The sequence below is a fragment of the Ictidomys tridecemlineatus genome, chromosome 3, assembly GCF_052094955.1.
Source record: "Ictidomys tridecemlineatus isolate mIctTri1 chromosome 3, mIctTri1.hap1, whole genome shotgun sequence".
Classification (NCBI taxonomy): domain Eukaryota; kingdom Metazoa; phylum Chordata; class Mammalia; order Rodentia; family Sciuridae; genus Ictidomys; species Ictidomys tridecemlineatus.
In genome coordinates, this window is record NC_135479.1 from 199,654,586 (window position 1) to 199,682,402 (window position 27,817).

The 27,817-nt window shown below is 39.7% G+C and overlaps 1 protein-coding gene across 6 annotated transcripts in view; it reads right to left on the minus strand.

Moving 5' to 3' along the window:
• The window catches only part of App (amyloid beta precursor protein), a 237,999-nt gene that overhangs the window by 156,531 nt on the left and 53,651 nt on the right, over nt 1-27,817 (minus strand). For all 6 annotated transcript variants that reach the window (XM_078044496.1, XM_078044500.1, XM_078044498.1 and 3 more), the window contains exons 2-3: nt 25,054-25,221; nt 7,460-7,589 (exon numbers count right to left, since the gene is read on the minus strand). In XM_078044496.1, the coding sequence (XP_077900622.1) occupies nt 7,460-7,589; nt 25,054-25,221 (298 nt within the window). The remainder of the gene's footprint in view (nt 1-7,459; nt 7,590-25,053; nt 25,222-27,817) is intronic.

Consider the following 27,817-nt stretch of genomic DNA (forward strand, 5'->3'; position numbering starts at 1 on the left):
TGCTGTAAGCTTATTAAGTATGTACTGTGTAGTTGGGTGCAGTGGCACATACCTGTAATCCCAGCTACTTGAGAGTAAGAGAAAGGAGGATCGCAAAACTTGAGGCCATGTGGCTAGACTCTGTCTCAAAATCAAAAAAAAAAAAAAGGGCTGGGGATATAGCTCAGTGATAAGGTATTTGCTTGGCATGTGTGAGGATCTGCTTTCAGTCTCCAGGGCTACAAAAAATTAAAAAGCCAGTATGTACTACATGTCATGACATGTTACAACCTCTGGGAAATTTTCAGTGACTAAAAAAAAGTCCCACTCATCAAAGAGCTTACATTTTGAACAGAAACCAATCATTTCCAAGTTTACTGGTACTGCAGGGAAGCATCCTTCATTTACGATACCATGCACTATTTATTCTCTACCAGGAGTGCTATCCTTCCTCATGAGGCCCTCAGATCTACTGACTGTAATACTTTCTCCAAACCCATCACCCCCTCTTGAGCTTCCTCCCCATATTCAAAGATGATGCGCTATACTGACAGCATACTATAGGTGACAGAAATATTACTTTAAAGTATACTCTCATTTTGCTGTTTCTTCTGCTACTTGTCCCTGTCCCTGTAATTCTCAGCTCTGTATTAAACAGCTCTTTTCTCCATTTTTCCACTTTAGGTCTTCCAACGATGGAGGGTGAAATTTCACCAGAGTCTCCCTCCTTCCTGTCACCACCGTAGCAGTACAGAGTTGTCAAGTATCTGGCATTTGCATGAGGACTCTGTGCTGTAGTTTGGATCTTCAATGTCCCTGAAAGGCCCACAGAGAAGGCTTGATCTCCAGGGTGGCACTGTGGGGAGTGGTAGAGCCTCTGAGGGGTGGAGCCTAGTGGAAGGAAGTTGGGTCACCAGAGACATGCCCTTGTAGAAGATACTGGAAGGCTGCCCCCCTATTTCCTCTCTCTTCCACTTCCTGGCCACCAGGAAGTGAATGGGATTTGCCCAACCACGTGCCCCTGTGCCCCTGAGGCAACTAGATGCTGCTTCCCCACCAGCCCAAAAGTAACAGGGCCAACTGATCATGGGCTGAAATCTCCAAAAATGTGAGCCCAGATAAATCTCATGATGCCCAAATGGCTCATAACTGAGCAGTGATGTAATTCTGTATTTTACAACTTTTTGATACATTTTTAACTCTTTTTCAAAAGTTAGTACTTGCTGGGCACAGTGGCATGCGCCTGTAATCCCAGCAATTTAGGAGGCTGAGGCAGGAGGATCACTAGTTCAAAGCCAGACTCAGCAATGGCGAGGTGCTAAGCAACTCAGTGAGACCCTGTCTCTAAATAAAATACAAAAAAGGGCTGGGGGTGTGATCCAGTGGTCAAGTGCCCCTGAGTTCAATCCCTGGTACAAAAAAAAAAAAAAAAAGGTTAGTACTTGCCTCATTTTAAGATTTGCTTCACTTTCTATGCACTCATCATCACTATATCTTTCCCAAATTCTTCAAGGGAACTATAGGTAAAACCATGCAAAGTCCTAAAATGCGGTTAATGCTTTGGTGCCATTTCTTCCCCTCTTGGGACCCTCCCCACGCTCCCCCTGAAGTCTGCACTACCTGTGCACAGCTGTTGCCCTGGGAAGTCCCTTTACCATCAGGGTTCAAAGCCAAAGCGGAGATTCACTGACAGCAGAGGGGAGGTAGGGAATCCTCCTGGGAGGCACCAGCAGCAAGAAGTGAAATTTATCAAGGGATACAGAAAAGAGGGAAAGTTGAATGAAGTTACTCAGTGACTGCGGTGATAAAGAAAGATAGCAGAATTTATCCCTAGACTGGAGAGAAAAACAAATACTAAGGGATTTCTGTGTCAACTACTAAAATCTGAACATTTTGTAACACCCTTTGATACTGAAATTGAAATACCTCTCACTCTGGTTTTAGATTCATTGCTGTCTTGATGTCATTTCTTATATTTGTGACTTTTTTTTTGTTTCTAACTATTAAAAAAACACATTCCCTACCCCCGTACTTCTTAGTCAATTCTTTCATCAAGTATAAACATCAAATAACTTCTTTAAAAGTCTTAAAATACTTGAGAAAAAAAATGTTTTTCTTAATTTTTTCAGTATTCTTGATATAATTAACTCTTCCCTTCAAAGTAAGTAAATAGTTATGCTTTAATGGGTACTACTGGAGGTGGTATAAAAATTGGCTGTACCGAATTTGCAATATTAAAACTGAAAGTTGTTGCCAGGCACGGGCACACCCATAATCCCAGAGGCTTGGGAGGCTGAGGCAGGAGGATTGTGAGTTCAAAGCCAGCCTCAGCAAAAGCGAAGCACTAAGCAACTCAGTGAGACCCTGTCTCTAAATAAAATACAAAAAGGGCTGGGGATGTGGCTCAGTGATGGAGTGCCGCTGAGTTCAAACCCAAGTACAAAAAAAAAAAGCCTGAAAGATATTGAGTCCACAAAAAAGCACTTCTTAGTTTTATCACACTGGAATACTGTGCTCGGACCTCCGAACATTTACAAGATCTTTGAAGTCGACAACAAAAATGTTCTTCCCTCCCCACTCCCATGTGTGAAGTTTGGTTTAGTCTACATAATACTCTTGAGTATTGTTCTATTGTGTGATGTATCTGAAAAGAACTGTTGCTTAGCAGAAGCTCAAAGAGTTCCCATGGTCCAATATCTATCATTATCAAATACATACTTTGCAACCTTAATGATTAAGATAGCTAGAGATCATTCACAGAAGCTGCCACATAGAAAAAAAAGGAATACTTATACTGAAATTTTATTACAACGGCTAAATTCAAAATGAAAATAATTGAATACCTTTAATTTCTCATTTGACTATACTGAGCAGTTTCCTGGTTATTACTACTTACATGTTTGGAAAGTCTTAATTAGAAAAGGAAACAATGACATTTCAGGTAGTCATTCTTTAACTTCTAATTCTTCCTTTGGATTATGCTATTAACCTGACTGTGCCCCCGTAAATCTACAGTAATTTATCTTAGGCAATGCGCCTTGCTTTCGCTGGTCAGCGACAGCAGAAGTGTGCCAATTTCAATAGTGGATCCATTACACCATGAAGAGCAGCTATTCAAATGGAAAGCATTTGAAAGCTTTACAAAAAAATAATTCTCCCTGAGTGATGATAAATGATGGGCACTGAATTGCACATGCAATAATTAATACAATGTTTGTAAGATTAAGACAGAGCGTACATCCTGGTTCCAGAAGTACTACGAAAAGCAAAGGGTGAACTGAGAAAGCCAGCTCACTCCCAAGGGAAATCATCTGCTCTGTGGGAAGAAAGTGGCCTGGCGATGGCAACCTGATCCATTGTCCCCTTCTCCCTGAGGCATGTGAGATGCTGTAGAGCAGGGATGTCCAAAGCAACTGGTTTACAGAGAAATCACCAGAGCAACATTGGATCCTTCATCTGATAGGGTGGTTAGGGAGGTGCATGCCACACATAACCTGAACTTTTCTCTCTCCAAGCTTTGTTTTGAATCTTAACATAGTTAATGTTTGAGACAATCTTATATTGTTTTCTAGATGGCATCTTTGTGAAAAGTAACTCTAGTAAAAATCTCCTTTGACTAAGGGTGCCTCAGGGTATAGTCAGAGATCTTACAGTACTTAGTTAATGCTAAATAGCAGTTCTTTCTTCAAACAGCAGGAATATGTAAGAAGGATACTGTTACTACTATGAAGTAGAAAATATTATCACATGGAGATATATCCTGTGCCAGGCGTCATGGTAGTCGCCTTGATCAAGGTGATTTTTTAAAATTTATTCTTTTTAGATAAACATGACAGCAGAGTATATTTTGACATATTATACATACTGTGGTAATTTTTTTAAAAAAGTGTTATTTATTGCTCTTATTCACAGTCTTGCTTATATGAGTTGGTTTTAGAAATCAGATGGATATTTGTTCTAACACATAATTTTTATATGTATATTGTAAAGAACATTAGACTAAAAATTAAGGAATGAGGGGCTGTAGTCCCAATTCTGAAGAACTGTGGGACTTATAGCAGAAAGCCAATCTCTCTGACTCTCAATAAGCACTCCTGTGAGGGAAAAGACTAATAGAACTAACACTGTCTTCCGGAAGAAATACTCTAATGATGGCCTATGCACTTAATATTGAAATGAATAACAGATTAAGAAATCAGGAGAAAGGCAGGCAGAAAAGAAAAAACCAAAGTGGGGGAAAAAAGAAAGTAAAAACAGTGTTAAAATTAATGGGATGTTACAACATTTGTATAAATAAAATGCACTTGAGTTGTATGTTGATATTTTTCAATTCCTTTTCCTGAAATATAAGCCACATTCTGCATAGACTACACATCATCAGTATATTATATGCCTATGTGTAATTCTTTAGTATGAGTTTTGGGAAACTACCTAAGAGACAAGCAAGGCCCAGATCCCTAACTCTAATCTAAGCTCAAGAGCAAAGCCAGAGTCATTCTGTGCTCTCTGTGTCCCATGAAGTTACATTTCAGGTCCAGTGGAGAAGGAACAGGGATTTCTAAGATGAGAAATGATTAAAACAGGCCCAATCCCTACTGGGAATAGCTAATGATTATCTAGTCCCTGCTGGATGTCCAAAACAGTTAGTGTCAATGCACTCATTTCATCTCAGATACTAAACCAGAACTGGGAAATTTGCTGGACAGGTCACAAGTGACCTGTCCCCTTGAATTATGCACATCAACATCAAAGGAGCCCAGAAACTGTTCAGAAGAAAAAAGAGAGATCTGTATGTGCCGAAGGCAAGGCTCCGTCAGGAATTAACTCTTGACCATGCCCATAGTCTTTTAGAAAATTATTTGATGGGTTTCTCTCTATTTCTCCTTGTCCCTGTCCATCCTGTACATTTCTATAAACATGTTTCAGTGAAATGATACAGTCTGAAGTGAACCTCTTGCTGTAGTGGTTAAAAATATATGCTGAGGACAGGTCACCAACACCACTAACAAGGTGACATTTACTAAATGCAATTAATTCTTAGAACTCAAATTAATTAGGCTGTTGTTTCCCCCAAAGAGTGCATGAAGCACAATAAAAACAATATATTTTGATAGTTTTTGTGTATTCACAGTGTTATAAAATCTTTTGGCTTCATATATAAACCTTAGGACATTTTTTACATCTCTTTTCTGCAGGGTTATTTTTAAGTTTTTTTTTTATTTATTTATTTTCAATTCACTGTTGCTATACAGGGTAATGCTTTTGAGAGATAAAGAGTCTCTGGGAGGATTAGGGAATGTGGCCAATGGAGGAGACAACACCTGATTTGGGGTCAAAGAATACTTATCTCAACTATTGGCCCTCTGTAAAAAATTGCAATTTTCTTGTGGAATTCAGCTTTTAGTCAATTATAGTATCAATAATTCTGAATCATGAAAGAATTTTCCGAGTAACATAATATTTAAACATAAGTTCACTTCTGATGTGACATGAGGGTTCTACCAGGCGTTTTATGTGATAACACATGTTCAAAGATCTAGTCAGGACCTCCATGAGTTTATATCCTACAGAACATGCACTTGATAATACTGCATAGGGCAGGCAAGTGAGAAGTGAAAGAAGCAATTTACAGGGTCTGGGCCACCTAAGTAACTAACTCATGGCCTACCTCCTGACTGTAGTGGCTTGGATCGGCTCTGCACTATTTCTTGGTGCCATTTTAAAAGCAGTCTGAAGTACACAGTTCCTGGAGACAGATAAGCCTCCATAGTCATTTCCTGAAATAGGAGCTCTGTATCTAATATTTACATGTTGCTTAGTCTCTTCTTATTTATTAAATCTTTATTTCCTGACCAGACAAAAAAAAAAAAAAAGGCCTTATACGGCATGTAGGAACCAGAAATACCAAGAACAAGGAAACTTGTAATTATCAAATATCTAAGAATCTGGAAAAAAAAAAATCTGGTTTTCTACACTCTTTGTCTTCAGTTACATTGTGAGTAGTAAATCCACCAGATGAAATTTCCAGTATTCTCCATTTACTTCTCAAATTATGTACATACATAAACAGTATCCATGAGCTCTATGGCATTAATTGGCCAGATATCATACAGATCTCTAGTGGTTATCTACTTTGTCAACTTGCTGTTTGGACTTTCCTTCCTTTCTCTCTTTTACCTCCCTTCCTTTCTGTCTTTCTTTTATCCTTTTGCATGTTAGGAATAGAACCCAGAGCCTTGCACAGGCAAGCAAGGGCTTTCCTTCAAGGCTTCCTCTTAACCTTTATAAGAAGTCACATCAGAATGCCTATCAATATTTGTCCAGCGTCTCCATCTAGGGACCTCTATGACCATATTTACAGCCTCACACAGTGAATAAACTATTAGACAACATCTAGATGCAGTTACCAGAGCAAAGACTGCGGATTTTTTGCAACACCTGGTTACATTAAAAATATCAGCCAGGAAGAGATTAAGGACCAAGTCATATCTTAATAAGAACTTGTATCAATGTTTCCAGAGGAAAAATCATGAGATCACATAAAATTCAATTTCAGAAATAAAAAGCAAAGGTGAAATTTTAAACCTCAGATCAACCCAACTCCAACTTCTTATCACCAACAACAGGAAAAAAATAGCCAGATATTATAAGAAAAAGCTTTTCAAGAAATTAGCAAAACGCTGCAGCTTCACATTGGAATCTTTTTGCAATGCAGTCTGTGTGATGAAAACTCATGAGGCCCCAATCTACCAGGCTAGGGAGTGAGTATAAATGACAATCATTTATGAGATTTGGTAAAATAAGGGTTCCCAGACCCCACCACTCAGCACTTTTCACTCGTCAGTCCTGGATAAATTAATTCTGAAGCAGAGAGCTCAAAAATACTGCCCTTGTACTATTGGAACATACAATACCATCTTAATAGTCCAAAGCATAGACCAGTACCATTATCCCTCAGTATCCATGGGGGACTGGTTCTAGAATTCCCTGTGGATACCAAAATCTATAGAATCTTATCTGCTATATGTCATGTTATTTGCATATTACCCATGTACATTCTCCTTTTGTTGTTGTTGTTGTTGTTGTTGTTGTTGTTTTGGGTGGTACTGGGGATTAAACCCAGTGTGTTATGCATGCAAGGCAAGCACTCTACCCACTGAACTACCTCCCAAGGACCTTCCTTGTATTTTTCAATCATCTCCAGCTTACTTATACCACCTAATACAATGCAAATGCTATATAAATAGTTGTTATGCTGTACTCTTTGGGGAATGATGACATGAAAAAGTTTGGCCATGTTCAGTATAGACAGTTTTGTTGTCGTTTCCATATTTTTGATCCACGGCTAGCTGAATCCACAGTTGTGGAATGCACTGATGAATGCTGAAGGAAAAGTCCATGTACCTGACCTGATTAGAGCAGCCTTTCTCATTGCCAAAGACTAGACCACGCAACACCAGCCAGGTAGCTGGCAGCTTACCTAAGCAGCGGTAGGGGATCACGATGTGGGCATGGGTCTTGCACTGCTTGCGGCCCCGCTTGCACCAGTTCTGGATGGTCACTGGTTGGTTGGCTTCTACCACGTTGGTGATCTGCAGCTCAGGGTAGACCTGGGAGAGTGTACAAGAAGAGGACATTGTTACTTTGACATAGACGACCATTGGATGATCCTCCACCATTACAATAAAGTAGTGCTAAGTAAGCCCCAAACATCCAAGCCTGCTCCACTTCTGACCTAAGCTAAAGAGATTCAATGTCAAGGAAAAGGTCCAAGTGACAAAGCATCTGGACATTCCATTTAAAACATCCAGCAGTGTGACCTGGATTTTACTGCACCCATTCAGACCTCAAATATTTTTCCAAAGGGGGAATAAAAGGTAAAATGAAAGAGGTAGGTATGGGACTCTTAAAAATATGGGGTCATTTTTTATGTAAAATAAACTAGCATAAGGTCCATAGATTGTAATATTCTAAATAAATGTTATAGTAGATCTACCTAGAGATATTAATTTACTGAAATTCTACTGACCCCTATCTCACTAATTAAACATTTTACATATAGAATATGATACAAGGAAGATTTTATAAATATTAATCTCTTTATTCAAAGCAATTAACATAATAAAAATTTATCACAAAGTTTTCAAGGGTGTCACTTAGATAAAGAACTGTCACTCATGAATTCTGTTCCCTCAATGTCTAACTGGTATCCCCCTGTTACATTGTTACATTACTATTCTTAGTACCTAGTGATGTTTGCTGAGCACTTGGAATGCACTGTCAAACTCAACTGAAATATCTACTAGTAAAATATCAAACCACTTCTCTTTATTAATAATAATAAGCAGAGCAGGGCACAGTGGCACACTTCTATAATTTTAGCTATTCAGGAGTCACAAGTTCAAGGCCAGCCTCAGCAACTTAGACCCTGTATCAAAATAAAATCTTTAAAAAGGGCTGGAGATGGTCAAGTGCTTGCCTCTAATGCCTGAGACCCTGGATTTAATCCTCAGCACTGCCAAATAACAAGAAGAAGCAGAGATTTTAAAGGAAAATGCTAATAAAAAGAACATAGCTCTAAAATAAGTTGCTTTGCCAGACAAATAACAACGGAAAGACAGAACTAAGAGTGTGAGCAACAGCATGGTTCTAACTCTGGGCTATGAATCTAAAGTGGCAAAAGTGAGCACAGTTTATTTTTGAAATTGTGAATGGGCAAAGGAATTTCTGCTGTGGAAGTGGAAGTGAGGCAGTGAGAAGTAGTACTTGGAGAGCCAGTGAACTGAAATGAAGATTTTGGAAGAGTTGCAGGTATTGGTAACAGCAAGGTATATAACAGGATGATGGGAGGGTATAGACAATGAAGAATGAGGAAGGCAAGATCCCTAAAGGGAATCGCTGTGAGCAACTGAGTACAGGAGGGATCACTGAGCTCACCATTAAAATCACTCAGAAGCCAGATGCCTGTAATCCCAGCAGCTCAGGAGGCTGAGGCAGGAGGATCACAAGTTCCAAGCCAGTCTCAGCAAAAGTGAGGCACTAAGCAACTCAGTGAGACCCTGTCTCTAAATAAAATACAAAAACATAGGGGTCTGGGGATTTAGTTCAGTGGACGGGTGCCTCTGAGTTTAATCCCCAGTACCTGCACCCCTCCCCCAAATCCCTCATGAGTCACAAAGGAGGACCGCTGTACTAGATGACAGAACACCAGAAGCTAAAATCCCGCACACACTGAGGGGTTGTGCCACTGAAAGGGAAGAGGCTGGGGATGATTCCCACAGTAGAGGAGAGTGTGGTGGAATTTAGGTGCATTACTTCATGGATGAGATAGATGGCGTTTTAGAGAGGAAAGGGGATGAGTAGTTTGGAGGGGGAAATGAGGAGCAAAGAGGCCATCTCCACCTCTAGGCACAATGCTATGACGATTCTGAGAAAAGCACTTCTACCAGAGGAGTCTTCAGGGGAAGCCATTTCTGCAGAGGAGAACCAGGTTTCAAAGCAAGAGAACAATGTCCCGTGTGCATTACGAATATAGGGAATTCTGCTTATGATTATCAGTGACCCTGACAGGGCTTGGTGGGATCTTCTCTTTACCTAAAATGTTAATGCCTTGTTCATCATTTTTGCTGTATGAATTTTTATTTTTTGAAAAATTGTTCTGCCATATTATTCATCTTGATTCCCTGAGCATCTCACACACCTCACCTTAGTCCTGGTCCCAAGAAAAATGAGTTGAAACAAAAAGCATTGAGAATGGACACATAAACTATGGGGTACATCTACAGTGGGGTATTCTTCTGTGATAAAAAGAAATGAGCCACCGAGCCATGAAGAGTCTTGGAGGAATCTTCAACGCATACTGCTAAGTAAAAGAAACCCATATGTAAAGGTGACACGCAGCACAACTTCCGCTACGTGACCTTCTGGGAAAGGCAAACCACAGAGGCAATAAAGATTGGCTTGGAGGCTGGTGGGAGGGTAAACAGGCAGAAACAGAGCATGTTTAGGACAATGAAACTACTCTGGTGAATACATGTCACTGGCCTTTGTCCAAACATGAGGAATTTGCATTTACATTTGTCCAAACCACCAAGAGAGGGCCCCAATGTGAACTATGTACTCTGGGTGTTAATGACGTGTTCGTGTAGGTTCATGGATTATAACAAATGCATCACTCCATTTGGGGTATGTTGACAACGGAGGCCAAGGGATTATGGGGAACCTCTGCATATGCTCTCAATTTTTCAGTGAATCTATAACTTCTCTAAAAAAAAAAACAAACATATTATATTTAAAAATAAAAATTAAAAAGAAAGGCATGTATCAATGTAGCAGAGTATGTGATCAATCCAACAGTAGAAGAATAATTTAGAACACACACACAAGTAGCTAAATCAGAATCCTAGGCTGGGTGCTGAGAAAGTGCTTCAGAACACTGCCAGAAATCTCGCTCCGAAGGATACAGCTTCCTTCCCTTTATTTTAGTTTGTTCTTAAGTATCTTAACACTTCAATGCATGCATATCAGGTCACAGATAATGCCCTACTTGAAAATGTCACTAAAAATTTAATAGGCCCATGGCTTTATCCTATGTAATGAAAGGCCAAGTGGCTCTTGGTACAGAAATATAATTCTCCCTTCACCTTTGCTTGTTTATTATATCGCAAAAGAATAGCACTGATGAGTCATAAAGTTGGTGGCATTACAGAGTTCACCCTGAGGGTACCACTTTATGTGCAGCAAAGTGTGCGCTATTGCCTTTCTCTAAAGGGGTTCTATCTGCCACTTCACAGAAGTACTACCCTGCTGGGAATTTTCTCAGGACTTGTCAGCTCTCTGGAATCCCTATAGCAGATACAACCATATCCCATTTCCTTCTTTTCAATTTAAAACCAACAAATTTTTTTTTTATTGTTGGTCGTTCAAAACATTACATAGTTCTTAATACATCATATTTCACAGTTTGATTCAAGCGGGTTATGAACTCCCAACTTTACCCCGTATACAGATTGCTGTATCACATCAGTTACCCTTCCATTGATTGACATATTGCCTTTCTAGTGTCTGATGTATTCTGCTGTCAGTTCTATTCTCTACTATCCCCCCTCCCCTCCCCTCCCCTCCCCTTTTCTCTCTCTACCCCCTCTACTGTAAATCATTTCTTCCATTTGTATTATCTTGTCTTACCCCTCCTTTCCTCTTATATATCATTTTGTATAACCTTGAGGATCGCCTTCCATTTCCATGCGATTTCCCTTCTCACTCCCTTTCCCTCCCACCTCTCATCCCTGTTTAATGTAAATCTTCTTCTCAAGCTCTTCGTCCCTACCCTGTCCTTGTTTACTCCCCTTATATCAAAGGGGTCATTTGGTATTTGTAAAACCAACAAATTGAAGGTACAATTGATTAGCAGGAAAGAAGGATCTCTTTTTCACCTTGAGTGCTAACCATCTTCAGACTCCTATGGTCCTATTCAGGGAAACAGATCGGTACCTTATTTGACTGAAAATTTCCAAGCAGTTAGACAGAATTGCAAACTAAAATCTGTGAACACAGGTTTCTCCCTCAAGATCATCAGAGCTTCAAAGAGTGATCATCAGCCAAACAGAGTTCAACTCCAGTTTCTGCCATGAAATCCAGGGCATAGGTACTATTTCCTGGCTTTATTTAGCTTCTCACTCCATTTTGCTAACAACGGTAATTGTTAATATGGAGAAGAATGTGGATTATAAAATTTGAACCACTCACAAAGGCCATGCATAATTGTGTCTACTGCCCTAATCGATAAAATGGAGGCAGTACTTCAACCTGATTCACTTACTTTTATTCAGGGATAAGGAGTTATTAATTTGGAACTGCCAAAGATAGTAAAATTTTCCTGCTCTAACACCAGGAGGCTTATTTGAAGGTGGAAGAAGATAAAAAATCAAAGTAACAAAATTTCTTTTGACGCACAAAAAGACCCAGTTAATAATGTGATAACCACAAGCGTAAGAAACCCCCAAAGAAGCAAAAGTAATAAAACTAGAAAACTTTTTAAATAAATGACAAAATCCAAATAATATTTTATTTTTATGAAGTAGCTAGCTCTAGTATATGTCTAGGGACCCAAAAAAAAAGCATTTTTGTATGTTAAAAAGACAGCCTAGCTCATTATCTAGTCAAGAATGAAAAATAATAATTAGATACACAAATGTCCTTGAGAAAAATTCCTGACTTTTCTCCATAATTAATTATAAGCATGGGCTCAATGTTTAATATTTTCTTTGTAGCAGTACCTCAAATTTTAATGCTTAAGTCTAAATTTCAATGGTTTTAATGCTCAAATTGAATTTTTTATATTTAAAAAAAGGGCTTTATACAACAACAGTTATATTTATAAATACTTAAGCAAATCCAGACCAGTATTAACTACTTGAAAAATAAACTGTCCCAATCTCTACAGATCTTCCTAAATTATAGGTGCCCAGAGCAGTCACTGTATAAACACAGGCACAGTGTTCCAGCACACTGTGACCTCAAATCCCTTACACCACACTTCCTGTGCCCAGGCCCCCTAGGGTCCCCCTGCGCAGACAGGACTTCCACAGTGTGATACATCGCCAACCCTCCCTCTCTCTGGGGAATTCTCCTTGTATTTATCACAGTGCACTCACAGTTGGTTAAATGCATGCCTGCATGGCCTCCCCAATGAAAAATCCCTTTCCTGAGGGGCAGGAAAGGCGATCTGGCACCTCGAAGGCCTCCTGATGGCTGCACATTCATCACCTCTGGTTTTAAGGCCAACAGGAGGCTGCCAGCTCCTTCTTCCTCTTCCTGTGCTCCAACCCTCCGCCATCCGAAGGAAGTTCTCAGTAGAGACCACGTTTTAACTGCAGCTCCATCCCCTCACTGACTGCAAGGCTAAATCATATCCTGCATTCCCTTCCCCAGGAGACAGGAACAAACACATACAGGCTCTTGCTAGATGATGAGGACACTTGATGGGCATTAGGGTGAGTCAGAGCCAGAGATGGCTCACTCACATGCAAGAATGAGCCAACCGGGTATCTGGGAGAAGCTCCTGGTTTAGGGGAAACTGAAAAGAGAGAATCTAAGGTGAGAGGCACGGAAAGATGAGGATTTGACAGGGGCTGGCTGGCGACCTCACTCATACTCCTCACCCCTCCAGGATTCCTTGTGTCCCTGCACCCAGATTGCCTCCTGCAAACACCCATCAAACGTCACTGACCACTGTTTGCCTCCTGTGGCACCTCCCTGTGCTACTAGGATCTATAACTCTTTGAAGGTGAAGACAGTGTCCCCTCAACAAAGGCCAGCAGTGGGCTAGCGTGTAACTGCTCATAAATGTCTAATGAGTATTTCTGGTTCAGGTAGGAACACCTTCATTATAGAGAAATTCAGTACATACTAAGCTCTCACTGAATATTATAAAACTATCTCCTAAACAGGATGCTCAACAGTTATTGGATTATGAGCTTTTTAATAAAAATAACCCTTCCAATATTGTTCTTCTAAATAGATACAACTTATATAAATAAGACTGCCTGACATAAAATTAAAGTAATAATAAGTACAGCTAAAGAAGAATTACACTGAGGAAGAATTCAAAGCTAGGCTGGTCCTAGAATCTGAAAAGCAGCCTATCTGGCCAAAAAGCCAGATGTATCAGAACATAAGATGATTAGAGAGAGAGAGAGAGAGAGACAGAGACAGAGACAGAGACAGAGAGAAATAAAGAAATTTCATTTACTAACAGCCAGAAAAGAGTTCAAGTAGGAACAATCTTAGATGCATATCAGAAGGTTATAGTGGATGGTATAAGTGGTTTTAAGGCATTTCACTGCAGAAATACATTAAAACTTGGTCAACTCAATTTTGTTCTAAATTTAAAAAATTTTAAGTCTCTTTCCCTCTCTGTCTCTCCATATTGGAAACATATTAATCTCAAACACGATGACATTTAAGTCGTTAAGTACGCAAAACAAGAAAAGACATTGATGATATTTAAGAATGCCAAGAACATGTAGTTTTATATGTAAAAATATAAAAATATTTCTTTAAGACATATGTTGTCAGAGTCCTACAGAACTTCATTCTTCACATTGAGGGCAAATTCCTTTCACAAACAGGCCACCTAGGACCAGTGAGGAATGCCAAAGTCATTTCCAGATGCCCCAGGGTTATTTCAAGATCACAAAAATCAAACAGGGCCTAGTAAAATGGGAATTGATGATAACTGTGAAAACAATTTGCCTATTTTTCTTTTTAGCCATTCAGCTTTTAAAATTCATTTTCAATCAAATTCCCAAGGATATTTCTTTTTGGAAAATGTTAGAAATTTTGTTAACAAAATGATGTGTTAAGTAGGTGTTATGTAGGTCAGAAGTCAATGGGTAAAGTGTGCTGCTTCAGTATGTCTGAATTTACAGGTCAGCAAAGGGGAAGGGACACAGGTCTGCAGGACATTCTGACTCAAGTCATAGATCTTGAGTAGATGAAATAAAGAGCTTGCATTCTAGACTTAACCAGGAGCAAGGGTGAATGAATATGACAATTACAGAAGTTGAGTGACTGGCACAAAGGATTCATTTTACTATACTATCCTTCTTCTTTCTTTTTCATGGTGCTAGGAATTGAGCCCAGGTGCCTTTGCACATGCTAGATAAGCATTCTACAATATCTCTGGGTTATACTCCCAGTCCCTGAAATTTTACATTTAAGAAAATGAGAAGGAGGAAAGAACTAGCCCAGGGGAAACAGCTCATAGATTTATGCAGCAGATGAGAAAACAAAAATCCAAGATCCAAATTGTACCTGCATGAAGCAAAGAATCAAAAGCCCTATAACAAAATGCTAAATGGCAGTCTAATCATGGGATAGTTTCATCTTCTGAGAACTTCTTTTTTTAAATCTTCTGATAGCCTTTATATACCAATTAGTTTTTCAAAGAGCATACCCAAAAGAATAAGAAACGTATATAATAATTGAATGTTTATTAGTGCCAGAAATTGCTGCAAACATTTAATGTGCAGCACATTATGGAATCCTCCACCAGCTAGTAACTGCTCCACTTTACAGAAGATGAAGCCAGGACCTAACAAACAACCACAGCAGGTGCCATTCTTAAGCACAGAAAGAGCATAAGTTTTCAATAACTTAAACTTTGGTGTTAAAACCAAAACAAAGTATGCTGTAGACAATATATTCATGTTTCCTGATTTAAATGATACACTGCAATTTTTTTTCTGGGCTACATAGAAAAAAAATCACATTAAAAAATTGTTTTCAACATAAATTCTGTGAATAATGGGAGATATCGGAAACAGAACCTCTAATTTAATTGAGAAGCAGAACTGGAAGCTGAAAATCGTTCTCTGCTTGCAACTTAATGAGGAGCTGAGAGGCAAAATGCATCTGATGAAACCCTACCGCAATAATGGGAAGTCTGAGCCGTGCTGGGTTTTCACAATGATGGCCTGATGCCAGCCGACAGGGAAGATGCTGCAGGGCAGTAGGGAATTTCCCAAGAATTTGGCCCAATTCTATTTCTGACACTATGTATAAATATATGCTATATCCACACATTCATACTCCAGAGTTGAGAAAATAATGTCAAAGGATCTTCTTTGATTGACAAGTCATTCTAATCCAAAATTCTGAATATAAAACAAATGGGGGGGGGTAGGTGGTGGTGGTGGTGGGGTGACCAAACCAATGGGACAGGACACAGATGCAAAAACGAAACCAGATGTGGACACATACACTCTAGATTCTGTCTCCTTAATCTCTCTCAATTTCTGGCTAATATTCTCATTTTAAAATAAACAAACTGGCTTTCTTTCTTTTCAATCCTATTGTCTGTGCAAGCAACTCCTGCAGACTACTATATCCAGACCACTAATGCATAAAATATACCCATATTCATGTAGAAGTAGTCCAATGTATCTATTGAAACATTGTCTCACTTAGTATGCACTTTTGGATCTTTCAAATACCAAACCCACAATGTTTATTTGCCTAATACCTGTGAAGAGATGTGAAGATCATCCTTCCCACTCTCCTCTTTTCCATAGCTGAGCTCTGTGCATACCTGGAGGGGCTGTATCATTGCTCTTTGGCACCTGAGTTGTTCAGGAACAGCCACCCGTCCAGTCTCAGATGTGCCCTCACTTTATCATGGGAACACACAGGCAAGTGTCTTTATAGGTTTAAAACTGAAGTTTTAAACCTATAAAGCTGAAGGGAACACAAAGCAAAATAATGATGACCAAGAACCTCCTATGGCCTTTAGTAAGAGCCAGTGCAGAGCATAGCCTCAAAGATGGATAGATTTGACTGAAAAGACCATTCATTGTTCCCCTTTTTTACAATTTAACTTTACTTTTATATTACTATAGAATGAAAGAGAGAGAGAGAGAGAGAGAGAGAGAGAGAGAGAGAGAGAGAGAGAGAGAGAGAATTCTTGTCTGGGAATCCCATCTTCAATCAAATACTTGAATAGAAAGCTGAGCAAGGGAAATGGTTTTGTTAAACTCATGTAAGAGGCAGATTTTGTTCCGTCCAGGTATCGGTATGTTTTATTCTCTGGTCTTGTTAATCTATCAACAACACAACTGTTCATTTAGAGCAAGAAGGTCTAAGAAGCAGCAGATATTGTTAGCTGTGGGAAAGAACACACCTAGGAAAAAGAGAATATATCCATACTCTAATAAGAGAGACAATAAACAAAGCCACATTCACCCGCCTAGCTTTCCCAGCTAGAACTCTGCCAGCGAAGCTCACCCTATTCAGAGCCCCATTCCCATCCAGACCTTCAGAAAGCCCTACCTGGAAAGATGTGCTCAACTTGTTAGGAACACAGAGAGCAGCAGAGTCTGTGTTGTAATTCTCTTCATAGAGGAGGAAGAGCAGTACTGGGACTTTACAATTTACCTCTCAATTCGCAATGCTTAATTCTTAGGACACTCGCCTGTGTGTTCCCATGATAAAGTGAGGGCACATCTGAGACTGGACGGGTGGCTGTTCCTGAACAACTCAGGTGCCAAAGAGCAATGACACAGCCCCTCCAGGTATGCACAGAGCTCAGCTATGGAAAAGAGGAGAGTGGAAAGGATGATCTTCACATCTCTTTTCACACTTCTACTTGGTGATCCGAATTCCTCCTTTTCCCAACTAACCTCTCCCTGGAAACTAGCTAATCTATCGAATTGTCCTGACAAAACACACTCATGCTAAAAACCACCCATGGCTCCCGCATCTCCAGATGGAGAACCCAAGTCCCAGGTTTATAATCATGACCCTCTGTTTTATAGCCTCATTCCACCTTTTTCAAATTTCTGAATTCTATTTTCAATTATATTCAATTGTATATTTACCGCCCACCTCTGAGTCACGAATGGCATCTTGCCACGTAACAAAATCCCATTTTTGGTGTTCAAAAAATATTGACTAAATCTGCCAAAGTTATCTTTGGGAAGAAATAGATTCCTGAGATGCAGAACTGAAATACATTTACTTCTTGCTTCTCACATCCTGAAGTCTTTGGTTTAAATAGAACAATGCATGGTTGTTGTTTTTGGTTTTTAAATCTCATTTCATCGAAAAGAAAGAGTATAATAATATCTAACAATTCTAATTTTTATTCCTAAACTTTAGTGTGTGTTTCACGGGAGATATTATCCTCATTTTGTTCTATTTATAGTTAGCAATTCCTTACATTTATATTTAGAAATTCCTTAGGTCAAACTTTGGGTACTGCAACCATTCATTAAGGCAAGTGGCCACTTTATGCTGTTAAATTAATTATGAATAATTCATCTAGTTATATTCAAGCTGTTTCCACAATTCAGCACTTTTTCCTTTTAATACAAAAGAGAGGAAAGGGACTTTTTCCTATCAAAGAGCCACAGAGGAAAAATAACAATTGACAGTCTGTTGTGGTTATTTAGTTTTTCATACAAATTAACGTAAAACTTAGTAGCTTCAAACAATACTCATAAAGAACAACCTAGGGATCTGGTTCCATAAATTTTTCTCAGGAAGTGATCATTTAGTACATTACATCTGAATGTTTAAAGTCATGCTGTAAGGTCGTGACTGAATATCTGAAGTCTCATGGAGTCCATCATGGCACTTGTGTTAAAACTGGATGAATATAAACTGAGTGTCAATCTGTGCTACGGGCCAAAATTCCCCAAACTCTTGCAGGAAAATCACTTTAGAATTCTATCAATGAACAGAAACAGTCTCTGAAACTGCAAACCACAGGCTTCAGTCTGAAGGAAGCTCCCTCAGTGTAGAGATGGGTACAGAACCACATCCATCCTGAGCCATGATCCCAGTGCCACCAATACGCCATCTACAAGAAGCATTTACTAAATGATGACCAGTGTTCTCTAGGTCCAAGCTAAGTGTTGGACAGACTGTTTTGCAAGGCATGATCTCTAGAAATATTCCTCCTCAGCAGCACCTTGGGTCTCTAGTGCTTTTGCCTACAGTACAAATCAATACAGTCTTTGTTTTAGCTTGGGCTGCTATAACAAAATACCAGAGACTGGGACATTTAAAAAACAGAAATGTATTTTGACATAGTTCTGGAAGCTAAAACTCTGAGATCAAGATATCAGCATGGATGGGTTCTGGTGAATGCCTGCTTCTACCTTCTTGCTGTATCCTCAAGGGGCTTCTTCTTTGTGTGAGCAAGAAGAGACAACAGGCTCTCTGGTGTCTCCTCCTAGGAAGGCACCAATGCCATGAGGAGGTCCCTACCCTCCCAATTTCATCAATACTATCACAAAGGGGGTTAGTTTCAACACACGAATTTTGGGGGCACACAAACATTCAGTCAGTTGACAGTACTCAATAGATACCCAATAATGAAATTAAAGGATTTTTAAAAACACAGTATTTCCTAATAACTGGGCAGAAATCAAACAACTATGATTGGGGAGACACCCTGGCACCAAGAAATTGAAGCACTTGGGATAAACACATAGGTAAAACAAACATGCAATTTAAATCATAAGTTTCAACATATCAATCAAACTTTATAAGGGCTGATAATCAGGACTCAAGTTTAAAAGGACTCAATCTTTACTTTCCCTCCTGAATCTTGCTCTTGACCAAGGATAGGACCAAAGAAATCACAAGGGCAAAGATGATAACACTCACAATAACAACAACAACAACAACAACATCCAAAAAGCAGGGAGTATAAATGGAGAGGAACAATGGAGACTATGGAGAAGGTGGACTAGATAATTATTCACCATCAAAGTATTAATATTTCATACATTACCCTAGGCTAAGTACCAACAGATAGGAGTTAGAGCAGTCCTGGGGAAAAACAAATGGAACTAGTGAGTTAAAGTGGTTAGCAAAAGGTCAAAATGAGGTCACAGTCATGGGTTCAGTTGGTTTTTTGGTCCTAAGATCACAGACTGCTAACAGCTGCCTCTCTGACTCAGCTGGCTGCCTCTAAAACATCTGTGTTTTGGTCACAAGAGGGATAGAGGGAGCATATGAAGAAAAAAAAATATATTCTCCACTGTTCGGAGAAAATATCATTACGTGAATAGCCCTGTTAATGGTAATAAGTAGTAATGGTTTCAACCTTTTTTTTTTCCATTGAAAACAGGGGGAATATGCACAAAGATCAATGCCAATAGCAAAGCATCTTTATATTCCTGACCGAAACGACCTGCCAGTCTGCAACTCCACACCCATTCGAGACACTTTGCTATGACTTCTGAAAGTAACTAATGAAGACAAAAGTCATCCAAAGACAACACCAACAACACCACCCAATAGCGGAATCAAAATAAATAACACAAGAATTAGGATATATTGGTGGAAGAACTGGCTACAAACGATGCATTCAGTTATAACCTACAATGATGGTAATTATGGCAATATAACAGATGGTGCAATTATAACTTTTGACGACATAAAAATAACGTAACTTATAAAATCGGTAAGAAGGGAAAATAGAAAAATCGTAAGAGTACTGTTTTCCCTGTCATTTGAAGCAATGAATCAATCGACACTGTTGAAAATAAAACATGGACATAAAAAAGAAATATAGGCAAATATAAACATTTCCAGAACATACAAAAAAATGCAACTAACAAAAACTATTCATTATTTCTAATTATAAAAAAAAAAAAAAAAACAGAATAGCTACAGTGTGGAAAGTGGCAGATAGGCCCTAAAATATCAATATGGAATATTCTAGATTTTTCCAGATGCACCATTGGATAGAGTACATCAAACACTGCTCAATAGTTTTGCGTGAACATCTCTGCACTCCATACTAGTACTTCCCTGCAAAGCCAGTTAAAGTCATGAATTCCTCTAGCAGCTACTCTCCGACCTGAAAAACTCTTATCCCTGAGCTCTGCATTGCACGGTGACTATCGTTCTATTTTGCCTCATGCCATTCTTCATCCCTTTTCAGGAAGCAGTCCCTCACCCCACACCACTTTGGATATTAAAGATACCTCACACCCACATAGTCTGGGTGCTGAGTCTATGTGCTTGGTGACTGATCCAGGAGTGGATGTGGGGCCAAAAGTAAGACCAATCCATATCCTTCCCTGGAACTCTAGTGCACATGGGCAGAAGGAAGTTGGCATCTCAGCGGGAGAAAGTGAGCAAACAGCAAGAGAAAGGACAAGCAGAAAACAAAGAGAGACCCTGTTAGGCAAATCCCAGACCGCACTAAGTCTCAGTTCCAGTGTCTGAGGACCTAACATCAGTGCATTTTTGGTTTTTGTTTTGTTTTGAATTGTGTAAGCTATCCTTGCAGCATCTTCCCCATTGATAGGAGAAAATATTTTCCACACCTGTAAGTTGCTTAGTGAGTTTGGTCACTGGGCAACAAAAGCTGTGTAACTCACCATCATTATTATTTCATCATTTCTCTTTCTCACAAAAGGAGATGTTCCTGCCCTTTCTAAAACTCCAGCCAACCACTTACCCACTGGATCTCATTCTTCCCTAGTTCTTACAGGAATGTCACTAGACATCTGAGACTAGTTCTTATGAAGGATGGCCACCCTTCCCAGAGTTTTGCTTAAATTTTCTTTAGTTCAAGTTCTTCTCATTTTAAAAATATAAAAACAGCAGGCCATAGTGGCCCAGGCCTGTAATCCCAGCTACTGGGGAGGCTGAAGCAGGAGGATTGCAAGTTTGAGGCCAGGCTGGGCAATGTAGTGAGATCCTGTCTGGAATTTTAAAGAAGGCTGGGGATGTGGCTAAGTGGGAGAGCGCTTGCCTAGTGGGCAAGGCCTGGGTTCAATGCCCAGTACTGAAAAAACCAAAAAAACTAAAAGATGGTTCCTTTGTCTTGGTTTTCCCTCCAGCTCTTTGCCTCCAGATCCTGCCTCAAGAGCCCCAAGCTGTACTCACCATCCACTAATGTCGTTTGACTTCCTCCCAGCTATTTCAAGGAAAGTGCTATCCCAGAGGTCAGTGATAACACTTAATTTGACACTAAATAAGAAAAACTTTGTTGTCACAAAACAACATTCAAGGCTTAGAGGTGGGCAAAAGAATCCTAGCAATGAAAGGCAAGTTTGGAATCACAGATCCCAAGGGTGTTGAGAGACAGGGTGATCTGATTCTGCAGGGGCATTTCTTTTGACTGATTGGTAACTTGAAGAGGCTGTTTAACAACTCTGTGAGCACCAACACTGTGGATAACTGATGGCAATACCAGTGTTTCCTGTCCCATGGAAATAATTCCATGATATTACTCCAGAAAATTCCAGATGATTCCTGTTCGTAGCCATGGCAAATGAAATGCGTTAAGAAAATACACTTCTCCAAGTCCAAATGGACCTGTGTTAAAGTCTTAGAGTTTACCTCTTTAATAAATTGAACTGGATGAAACCTTTGCCATGTGGTCATTTTGCATGAGAGGCTTGATTTCTACCTGGTCAAATATCATACTTCAACTCCTTCAGTGTGCGTCAGCCCTGTACTCTTAGCATTTCGCATTTCACGGTAAACCAAGCTTGACTTCCAGCACGTAGCACCTCCTACTTCTGATCTTGTCTCTCTGGCCACTTTTCATTCTCGCCTAGTGACATTCTTTCTCTTTGTTCCTCTTAAATGTTGCAGTTCCCCAAGGCTCTGCCTGGGTTTCTCCCTGGCTTCTTCCCAGAAACGTCACCAGTGGGTAAAGGAATGCCGGGACTTGGCACAGCAGATGCTCATAAGGGTTAGGTGGTGATGCCATCGTTTTCGTCTTTGCTACGCTGTTTTCACATGCTAACATGATTTCTCACCCTCTAAAGAATGGGCCCTATGTTCTGTTCATCATTGCATTCTTGGCACCTACAGATAAATCGTTGAGGGACATAGAGAGAACTATTGTTTCTCTGACACAGGCACCTTGCATTGAAAGATTTTTTTTTTTTAATAAAATACGTATTTATTCAATCCTGTCTCCCAAACACCAGTAAAGTCCTGGGGAACACAGTCTGTAGGAACTCTCCAGTTCTACCTCCCTCTCGGGCTTGCCAGATCTTGGGATCTAAGACCCTCTCTAGCCCAGATCCACTAGCAGTATGGGAAGAGCAGCACTGTTGAATGGAAATGTGAACAAGCTGCCTATGTTCTTTTGGATTTCAAGTTTAATCACACATAGTTATAAATTCACATCTCTTATGGTCTGGATCTGGAATGTCCCCCAAACACTCAGGTGTGGAAGGCATGGTCCCCAATGCAACAGTGTTCAGAGGTGGGGCTTTGGAGAACTGATGAATCATGAGGACTCTGAGCCCATCAGTGGATTAATCCACTGATGGATTCATAATTTTTAGCATTACTGGGAAGTGGTGGAAATGACAGCATTTGGGGCCTAGGTACTAGTCAATGGTGGTACTTCCCAGAAGGGTATATCTTGTTCCTTGTCCCCTCTTCTCTCTCCTGCTGTCTTCTGGCTGCCATGAGGTGAGCCGTTTTCCTCTGCCACCCTTCTGCCATGATGTTCTGCCTCACCTGGGGCCCAGAGTCAACGGAGCCAGCTGATCACAGTCTGAAACCTCTGAAACCGCGAGCCAAAATAAGTCTTTCCTCTTCTAGTGTTTTTTATCAGGTGTTTTTGTCACAATGATAAAAGGCTGGCTGATAGAACATCTTTATGATCTCTTTAACAAGAAATCCAAAATGAATCATTTCGTTTATTTAGATTTCATGAAATCTAAATAAAATCTAATAATGTAACACTTTATATCTTTATTCATACTAAATGTCCAAAATATGATATTTATCTTACACTTACAGCACACATCCGTTTGGACTAGCCACATGGTGAGTATTCAAGAATGGCATGTGGCTATGGCACCACATGAGGAAAGCACCGGCACAGAGGCTCCAGCAGGTGGGTGGAGGGAAATGAAGTGTGGTACAGGACACAGCGACAATCTAAAATTCAAATTTACAGTCTCTCCCTTTTTCAAAAAAAAAAAAATCAATAAAGAGCTTCAAAGGCTTCCTGTTCTTACAGAAGAAAAGACCAAATTCACTAAAATGGCTCAAAAGGCCTGGTATTTTGACCTTCTTTTACTTAGTCTGCCAACTGTGGGTGGTGCCTAGAGAAGGATGAAAAAATACCCACGTTGCAAGAGGAGGAGAGAGCCAAGGGGGCCCCCTCACAGTGGGCACAGCAACCCAGCAACGTCTGGGACTGGAAAGAGCCACTCTGTGGCCTGACAGAAAGTGAGCTACCCAGGCATTAGCAGCATCCCTAAGTGCAGCAGGAAATGAGGGTGTTCCAGGGTCAAGAAGAGTAGCTTCTGTAGGGACAACACACAAGTGTTAAGAACACCTGGTGATTCCCAGCTGAAACCGAAGGAGACACCTAGCAGCAAGTGATAGTACACGGGTACCAAAATAGCCATTCCAGAAAAGGGTAGTGTGCTCAACACCATTAGCTACATTTGAATTCCATCCTTTTGGGTTTTTTTCCTTGTAATTTTCTATGAACAGTGGTTCCCAGAACTTGGGAAGGGAGCAGCGGGGCAGGGGTGGTAGTGGGGGTGGTGGTGGGGGTGGGGGTGGATAAAGGGCATGAGGCCAGATGGGCAGAAAAAACACCAGAGAAAAACTGGTTAACAACAATTATTTGAACATTTCAAAATAACTAGTTCAGAGGATTTTTAATATTTCCAAAACAAAAAAAAAATGATAATGTCTGATAGACAGATGTGCCAACTACACTGATCTAACTATGTGGGGTTTTTTAATTCCTCCCTCCCTCCCTCCTTTCCATCCTTCCTTCATTTTCTCAGAATGGAGGGATCAAATCTAGGGCCTTGGGAATGCTAGGCAATACTCATTCACTTAAAATAATGTATAAATTACCTTCAAGCTATGCCTGTAAGGTATAACAATGAATTTCACGTTACACTAGGATGTCATGCCAAAAATAAGATTTTGATTTTGCAAATATCGCAAACTCTGTAAAAAATCCAAAATCCATAACACTTCTGATCTAAAGCATTTCAGAGAAGGGAAACTCAACCTTCTTTCTCTTTTGTGCGAAGGATAAATTAAGAATAGTGAAAATGTTCAAGAATAATAAAAATATTTACCATAGAAGCAAGTTTTCTGAGTATCACTACAGAGTTAACAGTGTAATTTTTCTTAACATTTGTAAAAAAGCAAAATTAATATGGAAGGGAAAACAAACTGAAATTGATGAAAATAGAAAAAAAAATGAACCAAAATATATCAAGTTGGTAAGAGGAAAAAAAAATGAATTCTAGCATTTTTAACAATAATACCTTGACTAGAGAGGCACAGTTGGATACATTTTAGAGATAAAAGGAATTGTTAAAATATGTTCAACTTTACTGAATTTATGGAGGCCGTAATAGGACATCATAATTTGAAAAATCACATATATAAATTGTAGCATAAAGTATGTAAATAAATCCATGGTATGATCAATCATGAGAAACCAAGACCTTTACTATAAGAAAATACAAATATAAAACATGTTCATTTTTTTTTAAATGAATGCATGTGTCCAACAAGCACCAGTGGTGACCAGGGAGGACTTACTTCTTGGCAGTACTGCAGGATGCCCTCCTTGGTACCGATGCAAGTTTTGGTCCCCGATGGATCTGACTCCCACTTCCCATTTTGCACGTTCATGTGCATGTTCAGCTTGCCACAGAACATGGCGATCTGAGGTTCTGCCAGGAGGCCAGCATTGCCATCAGTGGGCACCTAAAAAATAAGTTTCGGTTAGTTATAGAATCCATAGCTCCAAGGTAGACATTGGGAGAGGAACAAGGAACTGAGCAACGATATCCAAAACTTTCATCACTCCCCCACCCCTGCCCATCACCTTGCTGTGTAGCCCTGCGTTTGGTATTCTTGGGTGAAGTATTATTTAGACGTGATGCACATTTCCAACCATCTATAACATAGTGCTTTCTTTCAATCCAAAATAGAGGAAGAAATGAACAATGCTGAAAGGAATTTATTCATTGAAATTTTTACACATTTTTTTTTCCCCACAGAAGATTTTGCAACTGCTGAAAGGTTAGGACAATTAACATGATTTTCTAACATAAATAAAATTGCTGTAGAGGAAACCACTTCTCATAATAATCACCAGCTGACGCACATAAAGTACAATGCCAGTCCCTGCCTGATGACCAGGCCTGGTCGTCACACTGAGTGCCACCTCCCAGCCTGAGAGGAAGGTGTTATTAGTTCACAAGTGACTGTTTTTTGACTTTGGGACAGAAAAATACACTGTAGAATTCACCATCCACATACATAACTGAATACGTTGGCCATTCCATCTAGATTTCCCCAGAATATTCTCTGACTTATCACTCTGTCTGCAAGAAATGTAAAAATCCAGAGGAGGGGGGAGTTACCCGAAACCAAGGAATGGGAAGACACATTGAGTCTAATGCCTCCCCTGTTAAATCCAGCTGCTGAGGGAACGTGAGACACCCAGGCCAGGAAAAAAATTGACTTCCAATCGTTCATGCGGTTAGGTCCTGGGGCGGCTCCATGATAACTTGAATTGTTTCTAAAAATCATCCACAGAAGAAAAATAAGCACTGTAACTGTATTGAGATATTTCAGTTTAAGAAATGGAGTTTCCTGACATGTGTTACCGCAGAAATGTAAAACAGATCCAGCATCTGCTCATCCAAATCATCTTCATATGTATTTTGTCCAACCACAACGGAGGGATTTATGTATTTTTTAAAAATGAAAAACAAACACATCTGACACCCAACCTAATCATAGGTGTGAGAGCTGCTGACAAAATCTTGACAACCATGATTTCAGGCAACTTTTTCTGTATTTCACAAACCTTTTGCCTCTATGTTGCCTGATGTTGAGGTCATTCATGTCGAACATCAGCTTAGGCTACAATGTCAGATAGTCTGCAGAAGGGCTGGGACTCCTGCACCTGGGCCCTTGACACTTCCAATTTCCATGAAATGAAGAATCTGACTCTCCATTTGACACAAAGCAGCAGCCTAGGCATAATGCTCTTTAAACTTCACAGCTCTTTGGAGGGATTGAAAGGAAATTCGGTGCCTTGATCTTAAAAATCAGAATACAAATGTTGCCAATAATTTATTGAAATAAGTAGTACAGATAATAACATCACAAGAAAGTTAAAATCAAACAGGACACCTGTCTGAATGCCCCGCACAAAATGCTAAGGAAGGATGGATTCTCCCTCAAGGAATTTACACTCCACATAAGGAATTCCCACGGTATTCCCCATGCTATTTCATTCAGTTCCACCTTCAAACACATTAATGTCCCAAAGATTTCCAGTCTTAGCAACATGTTATCCCTAACTGAAGAGAGACTAAGGAGCCTTTACCACATTTGGTAAATACTTTTTAAAACGAATCCCTTCATCATGTCTGTACCAGTTCACTATGTAGCTTCTAAGACAGGTGTTCTACCTCCTGGTCAATACAAATGCCCTGGATTCCATTTCCTTCCTTCAAGGGACATTTACTTGACAATTTCTCTCCTTGTGGTAACCAGGCCCCGGATGATCAAAGTCCACATGTCTTCTAGCTAAGAGCCAAATAGGCTTCTCTTTAATGCCTGTCCCTTTTCATCATCTTTGCCACACATGAACTCTTCCTCGGCAATCTTTTCCCTTGGCTTTTATCAGAATGAATTATCCTGGGTCTTATTTTTTCTTATTTACAAATTCATTATCCTCCAATTCCAACTGCATAATACACTCCTAAAGTTGGGGCTTTTGATTCTCTTTTATCATACTTTAAAAAGCCTTGCTGGTCTTACTCTTTCAATTCCTAGCTGCAAGAGGCAACTACCATATAATACCACCAGGCAGTGATGTAGTATTGGGGACAAAGCAGCAAATGAGGCAAAGTCCTTGCCCTGACAATCAGGAGACCAATCACCTCAGTTCTCCCAAGACTGAAGCATTTCCAACATAAGAGATTTGGGGTGCTAACATCAGGGAAGTTCCTTGCCAAAATGGGACAAGTGTTTACTTGACAAACCTACCAAGTAAATGCCACTTCATTTTTTCACCTTGATTTTTTCCCTTTAAGTTCTCCATTCTTCCATTTGTTGTCCTTCCTTCTTCTTGACTTCAAAGTTACTTTCCTGCCATCTGTTTCCATATATGTCTATACCGACTACGTAGTGGTGGTAATCTTTTCATATCTTTTCAAATAAGTTAGCGATGGCCCTGTAATTATCTAATAATCTCCTTTTTTTTAAACAGTGTTAGTGTAGACTAGAAAATATATGCTTCAGTTCCTTTTGAGTTTTCCACCAGATGAGATTTAATATTAAC